Here is a 16,501-nt window from a genome sequence, read left to right as displayed (position 1 = left end):
CCCCTCACCTTCCCCCCCCCCCTCCTCCAACTACAATACTCAAACATCTATATATATATTGTCAAGAATCCTAAGTTAATCATCGAGCTCCCCATTAGACTGCCCCCGCTAGGGCTGATCATCTCCAACAAGCCACCGCCGAGTATGCCATCAGCTCCGGCAACTACCATGAGGACCTGCTGCACGATCTCTTCCAGGTCATCCGATCCGTTAACCCCGATTACACCCCGACCCTGGTGGGCATGATCCGCAACCATGCATCGCTGGATGAGGTGCGTGGCTACCTCACCCGCGTCCTGGCCAACGCCCAGCCCTCGCTCCAGGATCAACAAGACGCTTTGCACCGCCTCGAGGGCCTGCGTCGCGGTATCGAGGTCGAAAGTGAGCCCCCGCGCTTTCGGCCCCAGATCATGGACATCCGGTATCTGTGCAGCAGTGCCCCCTACCGCGTCCCCGCCAAACCGTGGACCTCGGTGACCGACGACGATGACTTGGTCTCCCACCTCGTCTCCCTCTATCTCGTCTGGGATTACCCTTTCTTCGCCTTCTTCGACAGTAAGACGTTTGTCAAGCACATGGCCATGGGCAACACCGAGTCCGACTTTTGCAGTCCCTTCTTGGTCAACGCCCTGTTGGCCAATGCATGCGTATGGCCCTTCTCTCCCCCAGCGTGCCTCGTCAATGTGGTTCGCTAACCATGACCTTCGTACGAATTTTTCTAAGACAGTATTACTCGCAATATACGGAAGCCTACACTGTCCCCGGTGATGTTCGCACGAAAGGCGCCGATTTTCTGGCGGAGGCAGAACGCCATCTGCAGTCCCATCAGTTCGAGAAGGGAGGCGACATTCGTCTGGCATCCTTGCAGGCGCACTTGTTGCTGTATGAGAGGTATGCGGGCTCCCAATCCTGGGCGGCGCACGCCCTAATACGTAGATTAGTTGACCTGACTGTATTCTTTTCCAATCCATTAGATACTCCCTGTCCGGCCACGATGATTGGGGTTACACTATGCTACACCGCGCCATTGAAATGGGAGAGTCGTTGGGCATCGTGAACCAAAAGACAGGCTTACGCCTCTCACTTTCCCAAATGTCCGAGGATATGATCGTCTCCATTAAGCGCACCGCCTGGGGCTTGTTCCAGGTAGACACGTAAGTTCGTCTTCAGGCTCACTCAGCACATCTCCGTCCGAAGCCTTCGATCTGATGGTAGAGTACGACAGGGTCGTCCATACCAACTTCCTCCGGCCTAGCCGCGTAAGATCCGTCAATGTCGAGCCCATCGAGCGAGATGACACCAACTCAAGCGAGAGATGGACGCCATACCCGATTTCCCCCACCGTCCGGCCGTCATACCTGAGCCAATATTTTGACGAGGCATGTAAGCTCTCTTTCATCGCCCGCGACATTTCCTGGAATCTGTCCCGCACCGAGCGTTCGGGCGCCGAGCCGGATCAGCGCAAGCAGGAACTCTACGACCAACTCAGTGTATGGGAGAGCAACCTCCCCGAATGCTTCGATCCGGCTACGCGACCGGCGCCACATCTCCTTTTGCTCAGGTGAGTGTTCTCGCAGTCCAGGAGGCGGCGGAGAGTGAAATGCAGCCAACTAACCCTTGTGTCTACAGAATGCGTTTCCACACGCTAGTTATAAACCTGTGTTGCGATCGGTTTGGAGTCCACCCCTTACTGTCAGAACATGACAATCGTGCTCCTCGAGAGAGCAAAGGGTTCAGCGCCATGGAAATTGCCATGTCGTCGGTGCGGGCCATCGCGGCGCTCACGCAGCAACTGCGGGCGGAATACGGGATGGAGCACGCCCACCAGTTCGCCATGTACTCGGTCAACCTGGCACTGTTTACCCTCCTCGGCCAGGACACCTTCGATATTCTCGACCGAGACTTCCTGACCCTGACCAGCGCCATGTCCATCATTGCCTGCCGTTCCCAGCTGGGGCGCCATCTCTTCCACCTCTTCAAGCTGTCGGTGCGGGCACGCAATCAGGGGGATCGTGTACAGCAGTCGGACGAGGTTCCACCGGGAATCAAAGAGCTGTTTCAGCCCGATTCAATGCCGCAAGTACCTGATCGGTGGGATAAATACGCCAAGGAGCTCACCAAGATCGACGGCGAACAGAGCTATGTACAACACTTCCAGGATGATCCGCAAGCGTCGCCTGCCTCTGGCTTGCACGAGATGTTGCAACAATACGAGCGGTTAAGTGTTGGCAAAGACGAGGAGTGGCGCGACCGTCGGCCCACAGAAATAACACATTTTTTCTGAATTGAACTGACCCTTTTGGGCGACAATATAGATTAGACCATGCGCCTGAGTGGCCATAACTCTCAGGTAACCCCCAACTGAGACTGTACATATGCATCTTTCGACTCCATCTTAGACGATACACGAAGTCACTATCTGGTTCTAGCAAAATTCACTATTATTTTCAGAATGTTTGTATAACTATTGTATTAGTCCATCCTCCCCTCGGTAACCCGAAAGACCAAACATCGACTATGATTCATCAATACATATCAGTCACCATCCTCCATGATTGTCCCTTTTGTATAATTACATCTTTCTAAGACAAATGAAAACTCAATATAATACATCCGAAAAATAAAAGCTCAAGACAGACCCCGCATAGCTTTTCACAAGTAAAGGCCCTCTTCCTCCAGGGTCTCCAACACCTCCGACGCACTACCGATCAAGTGCAGACTACCCGTGATAAGCACAAGCGGCGGCACACGGCCCTGGCCACCGACGCTGCCGACACCCCCAGCGCAGCGGATCGCTTCCTCCACGGTGCGCACGACCGTGATGCCCGTCAACTCCTCACCGGGGATACCACGCCAGTAGGTGCTCAGCTGGGCCTGGAGGTTGAGGTTCTCCTCGCCAGCAATACCATGGAAAGTCATCGACGCGCGCTCCATATCCGCCGTCTCATCCTTCTCCCAGGCAATGTTGGAGCAGAAGATGACGTGGTGGAACGGCTTCTCGGCCAGACTACTACCAGCACCCGCGGTCTGCCGGATACTATCCCGGAGGTGTCGCACCAAGGTAAAGGCATCGCGGGTCGACTGGTTGAAGATGAGGACCCGCTTCGCGGAGTCTTGCTGCGGTGCGGCCTTCTTCGCGAACCAGGAACCTACCAGGTCCATGCTCTCCACGGTGTGCGCGCCATCCAGATGGAACCGACCGGACCGGCAGTCCCGCGTCTCGCAGCGGCCCGGCCAGCTGGCGGTCTCCAGCGCGCGACGGAATTTCTCCGGCAGGGGAGATGAGGTGATGTCCTCGGGAATGTCCGAATAACCCATGTTTCGGAGATGGGTCGCCGCCACGGCTATGGCCAGACTAGCGTTTATCTTTTGGAAATCTCCTGCTAGTCCAAGCTCCATGGTCTCCACTTCCGGGTGCACGGGGACAATGGTCAGCGGCGCTCCCTTTTCAGCTGCGATCTTTTGCAGGGTAGCGGTGGCGCCGGGGGCTTGAGGAATGGTCAAGATCGGGACACCCGGCTTGATGATACCGCCTTTGGCCCAGGCGATATCCTCGATAGTGTTGCCGAGGACGTCGGTGTGTTCTAGTGCGAGACTTGTGATGGCGCTGACGCTAGGTCTGTGGAGGACATTGGTTGAGTCATGTCGGCCACCGAGGCACACCTCGACCACGGCGGTGTCGACTTTCTCCTGAAGGAACCCGTGAAGGGCAAGCAGCGTGAGGAAGCGGGCGAATGGAGGCCCGCTCTTTGCGGTCTCTTCTGTCAGGCCGAGTCGTCCCCATACATCACAGAAATACTGGACGAATTGGTCCTCTGACAGGGAAGTGTGGTGGAAAGGGGTGTCGTTGGACGGGCTGATCCGAATGCGTTCCCGGACAGTGCGCAGATGAGGTGAGGTGTAAAGCCCCAGCTTCTTGATTGGGTTCTATGACATGTATCAGTGGTGCCTGTGGATGGAAATGTCCGACTGCTCGGCTGCAGTGGTTGCAGCGCATACCTCGTGACCCTGGTACTCGGACAAAATCGCAAAGATAAACGCCGAGGTGGAGCCTTTGCCTTTACTTCCGGCAATGTGCACCGCATTCAAGGGATCGAAATCCGGACTCTATCGATCGCTGTCAGTCTCTGATTATACTATTGTTCGTGGTATTTGCATACCTTATATCCCACAGCGCGACACCATCTCAGCATGTCCTGGATGAAGACATTTTGATCCACTGTCTCGATTTGGAGTTGACGATACGCAAAGTTGGTGTTGAGCGTATTCAGCTTGCGAAGTGTGTCCTTTCAGGGTGTTAGCACGGGCTTTATTCTTAATTTAAAATCACCCACATTGTATGTAGTCTCAACATTCTTTCCTGCCACCCGTTCCGCCGAGGAAGGGTAAATTATGTTCGATGAGGGTTCCATTTCAGGCATGAACTGGATTGCCGGAGCCATGGTGAGAAGGAATCGTGACTACAAGGACTCTGAGATCGAAAGCCGTCCTGACCGCCTTGCTTGGTCAATAGTAAATCCGATTCTGATGAGCTTTATATAGACATCACACCCAAGGGGCTTCGGTCACGATGACTTGGCACATTTTTCGACATGCATCCTTTGTTGGGCCAGCATGCGCAGAAGCTAAGCTGCAGGTCCGCGATGGCGTGAGTATTAGGGTTGCGCACCCTACATGATCGACAATTCCAGGCCGGACTTTCTTTCACCGCCAATAGTCTAGCTGTTGCAGAGTGGAGATGCATGATCGACGATGCAGCCGCTGACGCGGCTGCGCATTTAACTTCTTCTTTCTTCTCGGCGCGGTTTCCTGTTCCTTTCATGCTTACTTTTTGCACCCTGATCATCGTTGACGCCACCCATGGGGCTCAGCCGCGATCTTCCCCAACTTTTAGTTTCCATTACTCAAGGGTTATTGCCATGGGGGTACCCATTTCCTCTTTCGGCGAGCTGAAGCTCTGAATCACACCAAGTGTAGCTGAGCAAGTGAGTCCGAATTGCCCGGGAGGAGACGGAAGTATGCGTCCACACGAAAGGCCCCGTGCCGTGAAACCACTAGCTAGGCCGTAATGCATCCCATCCATGATGTGATTCCCGGTTGCCATTTCCGGAAAACAAGCATCGATCGGGCGGATGCATATGTCATCGGACAAGGAGAGGATGTCAGCACAGAGCCCGTATAACTATGCCAGACATGGCAAGTTTCGCGGTTGATTGACGCTTTGGCTAAACCAAGTCACTCTTTTTGCATGTTCCAGGGCCTTTACCAACCCTTTTCACTCCCTAAGGCAATCAAATCAATTTATCATGTCTCAAGAAGTCAAGGACAAAGGTCCTCAGGAGGTTGTGCACACAATCGAGCTGGGCTCCCTCGGGGGCAATTCCAGCAGTGCCAGCCTCCAGCCACTCTCTCAAACGCCATCAGAGGCGCCGCCTCCGCCTCCGCCCCATACGGTGTTGACGGAAAAGAAGAAGATCATGACCATTGCTATAGCGGCCATCGTGGGATTCTTAGCTCCGGTGTCAGCAAACATCTACTATCCCGCCATCGACCAACTATCCGACGATTTGCATGTCTCCGTCAGCAAAATCAACTTGACCATCACCACGTACATGGTAAGATCCTATCCCGGATCCGGGAAGCTGTGTAGCATAAGCTAACATAGAGTATATCAGATCTTCCAAGGAGTTGCGCCGTTGGTGACGGGTAGTATTTCCGATGTGTATGGCCGGCGACCCACGATGCTGGTCTGTCTGATCACGTACCTCGCCGTCAATATCGGCCTGGCGCTGCAAGACAACTACATTGCGCTCATTGTCCTCAGAACCTTCCAAAGTTGCGGAAGCAGTGCCATTTCAGTCGTTGGCATGGCTGTCACGGCCGACGTGGTGACTAGAAGCGAGCGTGGCAAATACATGATCTACTCGTCCCTGGGGATAACAATGGGACCTGCACTGGGACCTATTATTGGAGGTGTCCTGGCCCAGTTTCTCGACTGGCGAAGTATCTTCTGGTTCCTGGCCATCTTTGCCGCAGCGATGATAGTCCTGATCCTTGTCTGCTTCCCTGAAACCTGCCGCATGGTGGTAGGAAATGGATCCATTCCCGCGCCGCGATGGAATAGGCCACTCATTCCGATCGTGGAGCCCTCAGCCTATGAGGGGGCTGAGGCGGCTAAGAAAGAGCTGGAAGACGGGCCTAAGCCCCGTCGACCGACACCGATAGACAGCATCAAGATCGCCTTGGAAAAGGAAACTGGCGCCATCATCGCTTTCTGCGCCATTCTCTACTGTGGGTACTTTGCTGTTCTCAGTAGTTTGTCTTCGGAGTTGGGAGATAAGTACGGCTACAACTCGCTCCAGATTGGCCTGTGCTATATCCCGTACGGCATCGGCAGTCTCACCTCACGGTGGACCGTTGGACGATTTGTGGACTGGAATTTCCGTCGCGTAGGGCGGCAGCATGGCTTGGAGGTGTCTAGCAATCGCCAGATGGACCTCGTTGAGTTTCCTCTCGAAAAGGCCCGTCTCCAGATCACATTGCCGATGGTCTATATGTCCTGCATCTGCATCATTGGCTACGGCTGGGTCATGAATTACCGGACTCATGTGGCTGGACCGCTTGTTATGCTGTTTTTCACGGCGCATACCATCTCGGGAGCCACCAGCATCCTGGTCACCCTGCTGATCGACTGCCACGTCAAGCGGGCAGCGACAGTCACAGCTTCCAACACGATGTTCCGTTGCTTTCTGGGCGCGGGGGCGGTTGCAGCTGCAGTGCCTATCATTGACGCAATCGGTATGGGCTGGATGGGGACCCTGATTGCTGTCCTGTGGGCAGTTTCCAGCGTACTTCTCTGGGGTGTTCTAGTCTGGGGCCACGACTACCGCAAGAAGCTGGCGGGGAGGATCTGATAGGATCGTCATTCATTCAGGGGTGCCAACGCACCCAAGATCTACGAGTCACTGTAGATCGAAGAAAAAGGATGTTTCATAGATAGACAAGATCGGATAGTTGAATTTAGGAACTCGTACCATGGACCTCTCGTGCATATACTAGAAAAAATCATTTTTCGTGCGTACATTGTAGACGGATTTTGGCGACATGGCATTCCTAAAACGATCAAAGTTTTGACTCGTCGCCCGAGTATACGCAAAGGCGTCCCTTACGTCGCCCGTGCGCTGCCCTTGCAGGTTTCTTTGTTCCGGATGTGCTTTGTAGAATGTGCTTCGTAGATTTGAGCGGGGATCAGGTTACGCCATATTGCTTACCCATCATGCCGTCCACGTCTTCACCTCGAGGTGATGAGAGATTATTGCCATGTGATAGGAGTCTATTGAGAACCGGCGTCACATCATAAGAATCACGCAATGATTGTCGCCGGTGTGATGCCTGAAAAGCAACAATCAGGGGAATGCAAAGTTCTCCGGACCGACGTGGCGGGCTCAGTGTCCGAGCTGGCAACTCAACTCCGAAGAGAGGTCCCGATAATAGATGCTGTGGGGTTGGGCAATATCTGCAGTGTCAGTCTGCAGCGGTGCCAGTCTGCATCACGAAATTGGCCGATCGCCGTCCCCGACGAGAGGCGCGGCCGGAGGCGCAGATCATCGGCCTGGAGCTGCAGCAAACCAAGACGGCCCCTGGCCCACACGTGCAGATCGATAGATTTCATCAGCAGCAGCCAGACCCAGGCTATTGTTCCATAGTTTCATGGCCGACAGGCATCAGTGTTCAGCTTGAACATGGCTTGCGCCAGGAGGTTTATTTACGTAAATTCATCACCCAACCCTGCTGGCCTGACAGCGACCCTTCGTCGTAGAAAGTATATAAAGGAAAGAGGATCCACTGAGAGTCCAAAGCCCAGACACGAGCAGATCAAAGAAGCTTGGTGACAGAGCCAGTGGTGATAATCTCGTGAACTTCTCTTCATCATGCATCCTCCACCTATGCCCCAGCCACACAGCGACAGGTCTTCGCACACTGTCTCGAAATGGACTACACCCATCCCTCAATGCTCACTCCCTCGGTTCGTCTTTGGCTCCCCTCGACGCTCCCTAAGTAGCCGAAAGATCCTCATTGATGCCGACTCTCCGGATACGAGAGCTTTGTCACTGGCACAATACCGACTCCTCTCTGCTCGTGTAGCAGTGGGTTTGCAGAAACTGGGCGTCAATCCGAAAGATCGCGTGTTGTGTGTGACCTCCAATGCCCTCTGCTATCCTGCACTCCTCATGGGCACCGTGATGGCCGGGTGTATCTTCGCGTCTGGACAACCTGCTCTCAACCAGGCCGAATTCCATCGTCTGATCTCCTTCTCGCAACCTTCGGTGATTTTCGCCAGCCGTGCCACCCTCCCCGTTGCCCTTCAAGCCGCGCGCTTGGCCAATCATCCCGATAACCAAATTTTTGTCTTCGATGATGACATCCTAGACGGCTGTGGTGAGCCGGAAGGCCCGATTCAGCACTGGCAGACGATGGTGGCGTCCGAATGGGAGGGGTCCCGATTTTGGTATCCCACTGTCATTTCTTCGCAGGAGTATAACAGCACAATTATGCTTCTTTTCACATCCGGCACCACAGGTGAGCCCAAGGGTGTAGAACTGTCGCATCGAAACTACATCGCCGCAGCGATGGGATACATCCGGCGAATCTCCTCGCATCCGGCTTGGAAATACAGTCCTCGCCTTGGAGGCCCTGAAAACGTCCGTGTGTTGGGTTCCCTTGCGATCAATCACAGTGTTGGGCAGCGGTCATATTGCGCCATCTTTCCCAGGATGGGTGTTCCGCTGTATTTGATGCGACGCAATGATTTTCGGAGCATCTGCGAGGCAATTGAGCGGTTCCAGATCACGGATGCAATCATTCGAAGCTCTGTTCTTACCTCCATGGCGAAGAATGCCCCCATCTGTCGACATTACGATTTGACATGCCTCCGACGTGTCGAGGCGTGTGCTGCGCCGATGAGCCAGTTTACGAAGTTCAAGCTGGAAAGCTTGGGAATTGGATACGTTGCCCGTGCCTGGGGCCTTACAGAGTAAGTTGGTCCCTGCACAACGAGTGTTCCTTGTTGCTGACTATATGACTGCACAGAACGGGAACTATCACAGGGCCCGATCCCCTGCGCCCGCCCAAGTCTGAGACGGTAGGACAACTGAACGCCACTTACGAAGGGAAAGTGACTGATTCCAGCGATCCCTCTCGGACATTGAAGACGGGAGAGGTTGGAGACATCTGGATCCGCACGCCTGGATCAACTCGAGGATACTGGAATAACCCAGCCGCGACGGAACAGGTTATGGGAGCCGACGGCTGGATCAGTACAGGAGATGTAGGATATGTCGATGATGAAGGCAATTGGTATATTGTCGACCGTAAAAAGGTAACTCCTTGCACGCATGCTGCCATCTTGGCAGGAATGGAAGGACTCTGGCTCACTGCTACCACAGGATTTGATCAAGGTTAATGGAAGCCATGTATCTCCGGTCGAGATTGAGTCTGTTTTACTACAGCACCCGCACGTCTGCGATGTTGGAGTTATCGGAGTCGCAGTGTAAGCCTTCTGTGCCATGGTCTGGAAGACGACGCTAACTTTCACAGGAACGAGGACGAGGGTCCCCGGGCCTACATCCAAACATATCCTAAGACCTCTGTGTCCGCTGAGGAAATCCATGAGCTCATCTCGGAAAAGCTACCTCCATACAAGCGTCTATCAGGCGGCATTTCCTTCATTGAAAAGATTCCTCGGAACGCGGTATGCACCACCTGTTTCTTCCCGCTGTATTGCCTTCCGTAACCTGCAGATGCTGACCATATTGTTCGTGATAGTCCGGCAAGGTGTTACGCAGTGAGCTTCGGCAATTAGCCATTTCGGAGCTCGGGGACTATCTCGGAAACTATCACGGCACGTCCGCGTCCAGTTCCGAAGAGGGAGTGCACCTCTAGTCCTGCCAGTTGTCTGCTTCTTCGGGTGATTTCACGGGTCTCACACTGCTTCCAGTATAATGTCGACATATCTCCTTTTCTGTGAAAGGGGAGGCCCAATGTTGAGGGGGTTCTGTTTCGGTGCAAGTAATAGGTTAATGGTCGCGCCAGCCACTCGCTTCTGTTTCTGCCATTTGTTCATGTATATATATCCTTCACTAGTTTGGCGGGGTGAGCCCATTGGTCTCTAATGAAGGAAAAGTTCCTGGGAGTTGCTGTCCAAATAATTATAGAAGTTCATTGTCTGCCTCTCAGGCCATCCTCTATGCACCTGTAGCGGGGCATGTAAGAGTAGCCAGATTGGAGTCTTCAACGGCAGTCAGTATCTTTGGTATATGACGCTTCTGAATAGAATGGGAAGATTTTGTATCGCAGGTCAAATGAGCAAGCAGAAGCGACTTGGAAGATGAATGGAGTAGACATGTGGAGATGGGATTGAAGTGAGGAGGAAAAGACGGAGCGGGGAAACACGGCAGAACCCCGCGCGCGGCACACCTGCCGAACCGGGGATGTATAGTCTGACAATTATTGGGTTAGCCTGTTAGATTGGTGTTGATAAAGTCGGCTGTTGAAAAAGTACTAGCTGTTATTATCACTATGGGAAAGAGATATCTGCATTCAAATGATGGTGTTGGCTTAGATTGAAACTACATGCCTACTAGTACTACTGCATGCAGATTCATCGTGACTTACTACCAACGCCAACCACAACTATATATATCCAGCTCACTCTGATGTTTTAATTACCCACGGAAACGATCTCGCTACTGCGACGTTGTACTAGTCCTCGAATTCTACCATAGTAGTATCTCCTAAGATAAGTATAGTTGTTATTCGTAAGATATACAGAGTAGCAGTCACGTTACTGTAGAGAAACAGAGAAAAAAGACTTGGTTGCGCGACCGTCGTTGCAACCTGAGGCAGAAGCATGAACACGTACTTATCCACCTTGGGATTAGCGCCACACCTGACTGAATCGCGCAACCATCAATGAGTACGGAGAGTAGTAAAATAGTCAACCTTTCCTCCGGGAAGTAAAAGTCGTGTAACCAGCCACAGTTTCAAGCATACCTTCTCTTCATGATCACATTATCTCACCTCAACAACCAAGCATGGTCTAAGCTTATCCGGCATGCAGACAGTTCCAGTTAACCCAGATCTGACAACATGATGAAGTAAGTGACAGGCTGCGACCGCATTCCCGAACGTCCACTCCGACTCTCTCGCGCGACTCTCGCCGGTTCGGACTACTGCCAAATTGATTACCAGGACTTCCAGACAGGACAATGATGCTATATCGATCCGCAGGATGGGTCCGGATCGCCAAGTCGGCACCTGAGAACCGGATCGAGAACCCCGGATGCTGCGGAAAGCCTCAACTCTGACAGCCCAGCTTCAACCACGGTCGGGGATGATGTCATGTCTAGGGAACCTGGGTTCGGGAGGGGTAGCCACGATTTATATACTACTGCTGGATGTGCAGGCATGGTAGAGGAGTGCTCATTGCCTAACTGGTCCACGAAAAAATGGTTTACAATATCACCGAAAAGGAAACCCAGCCCACCATCTGGAGCCACATCAACGGCTCCGAGGGCGATATCCTCGATCGCTACTGCGTCTCCGAGCTCTGCAAGGGCTGGCCAGTCTATCGCGATGCCTCTGAATGGAACCACTACCGCCATCTGTTTGTCGACAAGGGCGCTTTTGTCTTTACTAGTAGGTCGAGTCTCTAATTCCGGGACAGCCAGTCCAGCTTACATGTCATGTCTGTTTCCAGCCTGGAGCGGCGGACTTTCTATAGACGATTTCATCAAGACGTCCATTAAGGGACGCGCCAACGGAGACCACATCATGCACCGCGAAAACGGCACCCTCGTCGACCTGAATCCGACCACCAGCCGCGCCATCGGTAAAATGAAGGCCACCATCACTCAACGCTTCAACTGGGACGGAGTCGAGTTCGACGTGGAGTGCGATTGCCGCTTCATAAACTTCTGTCTGAAACAGGGAGGTGATTGGAAAGTGGTATATATCAAATTGTTCTACGAAAAGGATCGCGTCACACCTGCAGATGGTCAGACGGTGCCCAAATTTGACCGAGCGGAGTTGGAGAAATACCCCAAGGGTTACCAGTATCTGGCGGTGGCACAGGCCAAGCTAGGCCACCCGATCTTGAATGATTTGCCGACGATGAACAATAAGGCGTTCTACAAATTGTACGAGGCGATGGATGCGTGGATGGAGGCCCGACCGGTAGGAGATCTACTGGAGATTCCCAAGGAAGCGTCGCCACGGTATTGAAGTCGGAAATCTGATGCTTTTACGAATTTCTCAACTGTCATTACTTTGGTATTGTTTGCATTACTTGGAGGTAAAGCAACTACCCCCGTACCGGTCTTCACTGCAGATAGCATATCCTCATCATTCATTGCACATATTATCAACCAAAATGAATATCCTCACAAACTTTCATATCATGTCCAAATACGGAATGGAATCGAAGAATTGTAGCATCCCCCATCCAACCAGTCCCCAGTCACCTTGCGCACCGGCGTACCCTTGCCAAACTCCAGAATCTGCCCACCCCCGGGACTATCCGCATCAAAGGCCGGCCATCCGACCGTCACATTCACCGTGGAAGGATTCTTCAAGAAAGCCAAAATATGATCCTGCATGGTCTCTGACGTTTTCACCTCCAACTCCGGGACCTCTCCGACGTCTTCGCGATAAGTCCCAAAGATCATCAATAGATCAGACCAGTGGAAGGCACCCAGCCAGTCGACGGGACTAATATTAGTGAAGTTGCCAGCCCAGAAGTACCGGTATGTCTCTAGCCCGAGAGATTTTCGCAAAGCCGAGTCCTGGGCGGCCCTGCAATCCCATTCTCCCTCGCTGATCATCACGCTCGTGGTATTCGCCGATGCGTCCTCGCGGGATGCGTCGGAGCGGATGGCTGGGCCTCGGGCGACCTTGCCTTCAAGGTATCGCTTGGATTCGTTGGAGAAGATGTATTTTTCATCGGCTAAAAGGATTGTCAGATTGGGCAAAGAAGTAAGCAAGCAAAGTGTGTTTCCTACGGATATAGTTGCTGAATGCAATTGAAGGTGAGCCCGAGTACCGATTAATGTACTCCTCAATCTGCACCCAGGAGACCTGGCGCATGCACTCCAGCTCGGCCTCCGCATCGTCGCCATAGTTGCAGCCCAGGGCCTTGGCGACAATGTCAAAGTCCTGGTATACGTCGTCGGTGGTACTCAGGTCGATAGTGACGGATGGTGGCTGCGAGATGACGCCAAATTTGACTGCCAGCGGGTCATCGGGAAAGGCGAGGGTGTAGAGATGTGTCAGGGCTGCTCCTTGTGACTGACCCCAAAGCTACAGACAATAGTTAGTTACATCGCATAGATCTAGTTCAGTATCTTGGGGCAAGACCGACCATAATATTGTCGCGATCTCCACCAAAAGCCTCGATGTTCTCGTGCACCCATTCTGCCGCTGCCCTCACGTCGAGCAGCGTGAGCGACGTGTCATTCAGGGCCCGGGACTTGGGATCTACACACATTTGTGAGTGACTTCCTCGAGTGTCAGGATTGGGGACATACTTCCAAAGATGTTCGCGCGGTAATTGATAGTCACGACAATGTGTTCTTGCGAGCGAGACACCCACGGCGAAGGCAGCTGAGAGGGGATTTCAATACCGCCTGTGACGCCTCCTCCACCGGTCACGAACAACGCCACAGGTAACTTCGAGGTGCGATTAGCATAGGACGGGGTCCAGACTGCTAATGACAGACAGTCTTCCGACGTGGACCACGCCACTGCCCCTTGGTTCAGGTTCTCTCCTAGGTTGACCAAGAGGTTGGGAGGTGAATATTCATTCCACATGGTGCTTTCGCCGGTCACATATTGCGGACAGGCTGGTCATTGTAGATCAGCGGACGTGATCATCATGTGGTCCGTTATAGGATCTACGTACCTGGGCCATATCGTGTCGAGTCATATCTTCTACGCGACTTTTCAGGTTTTTGTGGAGGCATCCAGCGAAGGTCACCGACAGGAGGCTATCGCATAGGAACTGGTTAGCAGGGCAATAGTCGCCATGTTCAGTAAGCCAATTAGAAACCGACCTTAGCATACGGGATGCGCAGGAATTGGCGCACGTTGGGGTAGGTATCGTTCAGCATGCCGATGAAGGTGCCCGTCTGCGTCTCCACGGTCAGATTGGACCAGTTGGAGAGCGTCCGCGGGGCCTGCCAGGTAAGATTGGCATAATATGGAGGATAGACGTCGGCGGACGCAATGGCAGCGCCCCCAAGAAGGGAAGCAAGACTCCAGGATGGCTTCATGACAACTATCTTCCTTCCCTGGGCTGGATTGGAATCCTGAAGCTGGAAGAATGTCAAGTGATTCTGGGGTCTTCTCCCGCGCCTTTTATAGCTCCCAACATCCCGTGAAGGATCCTTCTCAAAGCTTGAGCTCCGTCATGCATTCGGAGAAATCCCAGAAACGAAGGCTCAACAGCGCGGAAGTCGGAGGCTGTTTCTGGGACCGATCTCCGTGCCGGTATACTTTGTACTAGATGGGCTGGAGAGTGAAGAGAGGGCCGATTGGCGGAGGATGGACCAGCGGATATGTGTTATGCCGGATGGTGCGTGGTTCCATCCCCAAGACGGGCTCCCCGCCTCCACATCGTGGGGATGCACGACCGGCACTGGCCGAAGGGTCCGGTTTTCCTTCCGACAATGATGCAGAATTCAACTGATGGCGGGGAATTGGAGTCGAGGACGGGATGATTGACAAATCAGCGGTGGTGCCATTTATTAAACATGACGGTGGGAGTGCTTGAGCCCATCCCAGGTGAAAAAGCCCCATTGCTTCCACTACCCCCTGCCTCCTGAAGGAATCTTCATTAACTCTTACATCAGGTCGGTCATTACAACAATTATAAACCGAGAAAGTCGTCGTTGTGTCTCATGTGTAATGATGATACTTCCATATTTGTAGTTGCAGCATCGTCAGGGAATTGATTACATTCTGCTATGTACACTACCATGCTAACTCCTAGATCTGATGATGATCGATAGCTAGTGGATACAGAAATCATTTTTGGCCGAAGCTATTTAGCCCGATGCTCCTGAAGTGCAGGTGACGCCCAAGTCAGACGGGGTGTTGGCGCACAGCACTTCAGACTTGCCCGACGGCGCCTTCACATCGAACCCACTGATGGAGATGCCACACGTTCCATCCGAACCGCAGTCGATGTTGGCCACAACCGGGTCGTACTTGTCACTGGTTGTGCCGCTGAAGCTCGAGACGACAATATCGGTCAGCTTGGCGTTGCCCGGGTTCTCCTCGCAGTAGTCATCGTCCTCGCCATAACAACTCTGGATCTGGAAGGCATAGTCGGAGTTGTCTACGGTGAAATCGGTGAACGTCACATTGCTGACCGTGGAAGTGCCGTGGTCGCCTCCACTCGGATAAGTCTTGATTCCGGCGGCTTTGGTGGAGTTGATCATGGTTGCGCCCGTGACATAGATATTCTTGACCGAGTCGTCGCTGGACTTGCCCAGCGACCCCACGGAAATGCCATGGGAGCCGGTGCAGCTGATGGTGTCGACGGTCACGTAGTTGGAGCTGGGCTTCAGGGCCACACAGTCATCATCGTTGACGACGGTGACCTCAGTGATGGTTACATAGGTACTCTCGCCGATGTCGAAGCCATCAGTGTTCTTGGGCGGGTTGTCTGACTTGGAGTTTGCATCCATCTTCAGGTTGGAGAAGACGACGTTAGTGGCGCCACCCTTGACTGAGTTGAACACGTTGGGTGGGTTCTTCTGACGCAGCCCGGAGATTTCGAGGTTGCTGCCGCCAGTGATGTACAGGAGCGTTGGGCGTGAGTAACTGCTGTCACTCGCAAAGAGATCCCACCTAAATTGCATCGGTCAGCTAAATGGACTGGGAGGCTTGCTTCCGAGAATGGTGATCACGTACGCATCCTGGCCATTGCCATCGATGACACCCGACCCAGTCAATGAGCGCAGCTTCAGGCCATCCACATCGGATACACTGATCATGGCGGTGCGACCGCTCCAGTAATCGGTGTCGCTGGCGAACTTCAAAAGACCTTCCACCTGGATGTCGCAATTACTGCAGTTGCCCAAGTCAAGCACACTGTTGAGGTAGTAGGTGCTGCCCTCCGGGAATACAATGGTGCCCCCGTTCCCGCACGAGCTGAGAGCCTCGGTGATGGCGGGCACATCGTCGGTGGAAGAATCGCCTCCTGCGGTTGGGGTACAGACGGCACGAGCATGGAGGGACGAATCAGGGGCACGTTGGACCTTAGAGGGAGCAGCATAGCTCAGTCCAAGGCTGGCCAAAAGCAGAAGATTGCGATATAGCGTCATGGTGAACACTAATTGTGCCAATGACTATGGGATCGTTGCACAGGTTGAGGTGGTGACCAGTCTGGCGATGTCTAGCCCACTATATACGACTCGCATCCTGCCCGGAGGTGTACGGA

General features: G+C 53.3%; 7 protein-coding genes across 7 annotated transcripts; 4 read left to right on the top strand and 3 right to left on the bottom strand.

Annotated features, from left to right (window-relative positions):
- Positions 1–113: 113 nt before the first annotated feature.
- Positions 114–2,284, top strand: An04g09760 (uncharacterized protein; the record flags this gene model as incomplete). The annotated part of the gene is made up of 5 exons (XM_001402295.3): positions 114–647; positions 728–891; positions 975–1,154; positions 1,226–1,561; positions 1,630–2,284. Coding segments are annotated over 5 exons (1,869 nt in total), but the record flags the coding sequence as incomplete, so codon positions are not given.
- A 368-nt stretch (positions 2,285–2,652) lies between these two features.
- On the bottom strand, positions 2,653–4,442 carry An04g09750 (uncharacterized protein; the record flags this gene model as incomplete). The annotated part of the gene is made up of 4 exons (XM_001402294.1): positions 2,653–3,927; positions 4,000–4,107; positions 4,161–4,286; positions 4,335–4,442. 4 exons carry the CDS (start codon positions 4,440–4,442, stop codon positions 2,653–2,655), a joined length of 1,617 nt encoding a protein of 538 aa, XP_001402331.1.
- Positions 4,443–5,306: 864 nt separating this feature from the next.
- Positions 5,307–6,914, top strand: An04g09740 (uncharacterized protein; the record flags this gene model as incomplete). Its single annotated transcript, XM_001402293.1, has 2 exons — positions 5,307–5,615; positions 5,676–6,914. 2 exons carry the CDS (start codon positions 5,307–5,309, stop codon positions 6,912–6,914), a joined length of 1,548 nt encoding a protein of 515 aa, XP_001402330.1.
- A 1,017-nt stretch (positions 6,915–7,931) lies between these two features.
- Positions 7,932–9,942, top strand: An04g09730 (uncharacterized protein; the record flags this gene model as incomplete). Its single annotated transcript, XM_001402292.1, has 5 exons — positions 7,932–9,034; positions 9,091–9,379; positions 9,447–9,550; positions 9,598–9,751; positions 9,826–9,942. 5 exons carry the CDS (start codon positions 7,932–7,934, stop codon positions 9,940–9,942), a joined length of 1,767 nt encoding a protein of 588 aa, XP_001402329.1.
- Positions 9,943–11,507: 1,565 nt separating this feature from the next.
- An04g09720 (uncharacterized protein) lies at positions 11,508–12,282 on the top strand (the record flags this gene model as incomplete). The annotated part of the gene is made up of 2 exons (XM_001402291.1): positions 11,508–11,697; positions 11,783–12,282. 2 exons carry the CDS (start codon positions 11,508–11,510, stop codon positions 12,280–12,282), a joined length of 690 nt encoding a protein of 229 aa, XP_001402328.1.
- Positions 12,283–12,996: 714 nt separating this feature from the next.
- On the bottom strand, positions 12,997–14,327 carry An04g09710 (uncharacterized protein; the record flags this gene model as incomplete). Its single annotated transcript, XM_059747782.1, has 5 exons — positions 12,997–13,356; positions 13,418–13,533; positions 13,584–13,898; positions 13,958–14,042; positions 14,109–14,327. 5 exons carry the CDS (start codon positions 14,325–14,327, stop codon positions 12,997–12,999), a joined length of 1,095 nt encoding a protein of 364 aa, XP_059605281.1.
- Positions 14,328–15,101: 774 nt separating this feature from the next.
- On the bottom strand, positions 15,102–16,385 carry An04g09700 (uncharacterized protein; the record flags this gene model as incomplete). The annotated part of the gene is made up of 2 exons (XM_001402289.1): positions 15,102–15,909; positions 15,973–16,385. The coding sequence occupies 2 exons, from the start codon at positions 16,383–16,385 to the stop codon at positions 15,102–15,104; spliced, it is 1,221 nt and encodes a 406-aa protein (XP_001402326.1).
- Positions 16,386–16,501: the final 116 nt, after the last annotated feature.

Source organism: Aspergillus niger (genome assembly GCF_000002855.4).
Source record: "Aspergillus niger supercontig An04".
NCBI lineage: Eukaryota > Fungi > Ascomycota > Eurotiomycetes > Eurotiales > Aspergillaceae > Aspergillus > Aspergillus niger.
The sequence above is the reverse complement of the archived record's forward strand: the minus strand, read 5'-3'. Positions and strand labels throughout refer to the sequence as shown.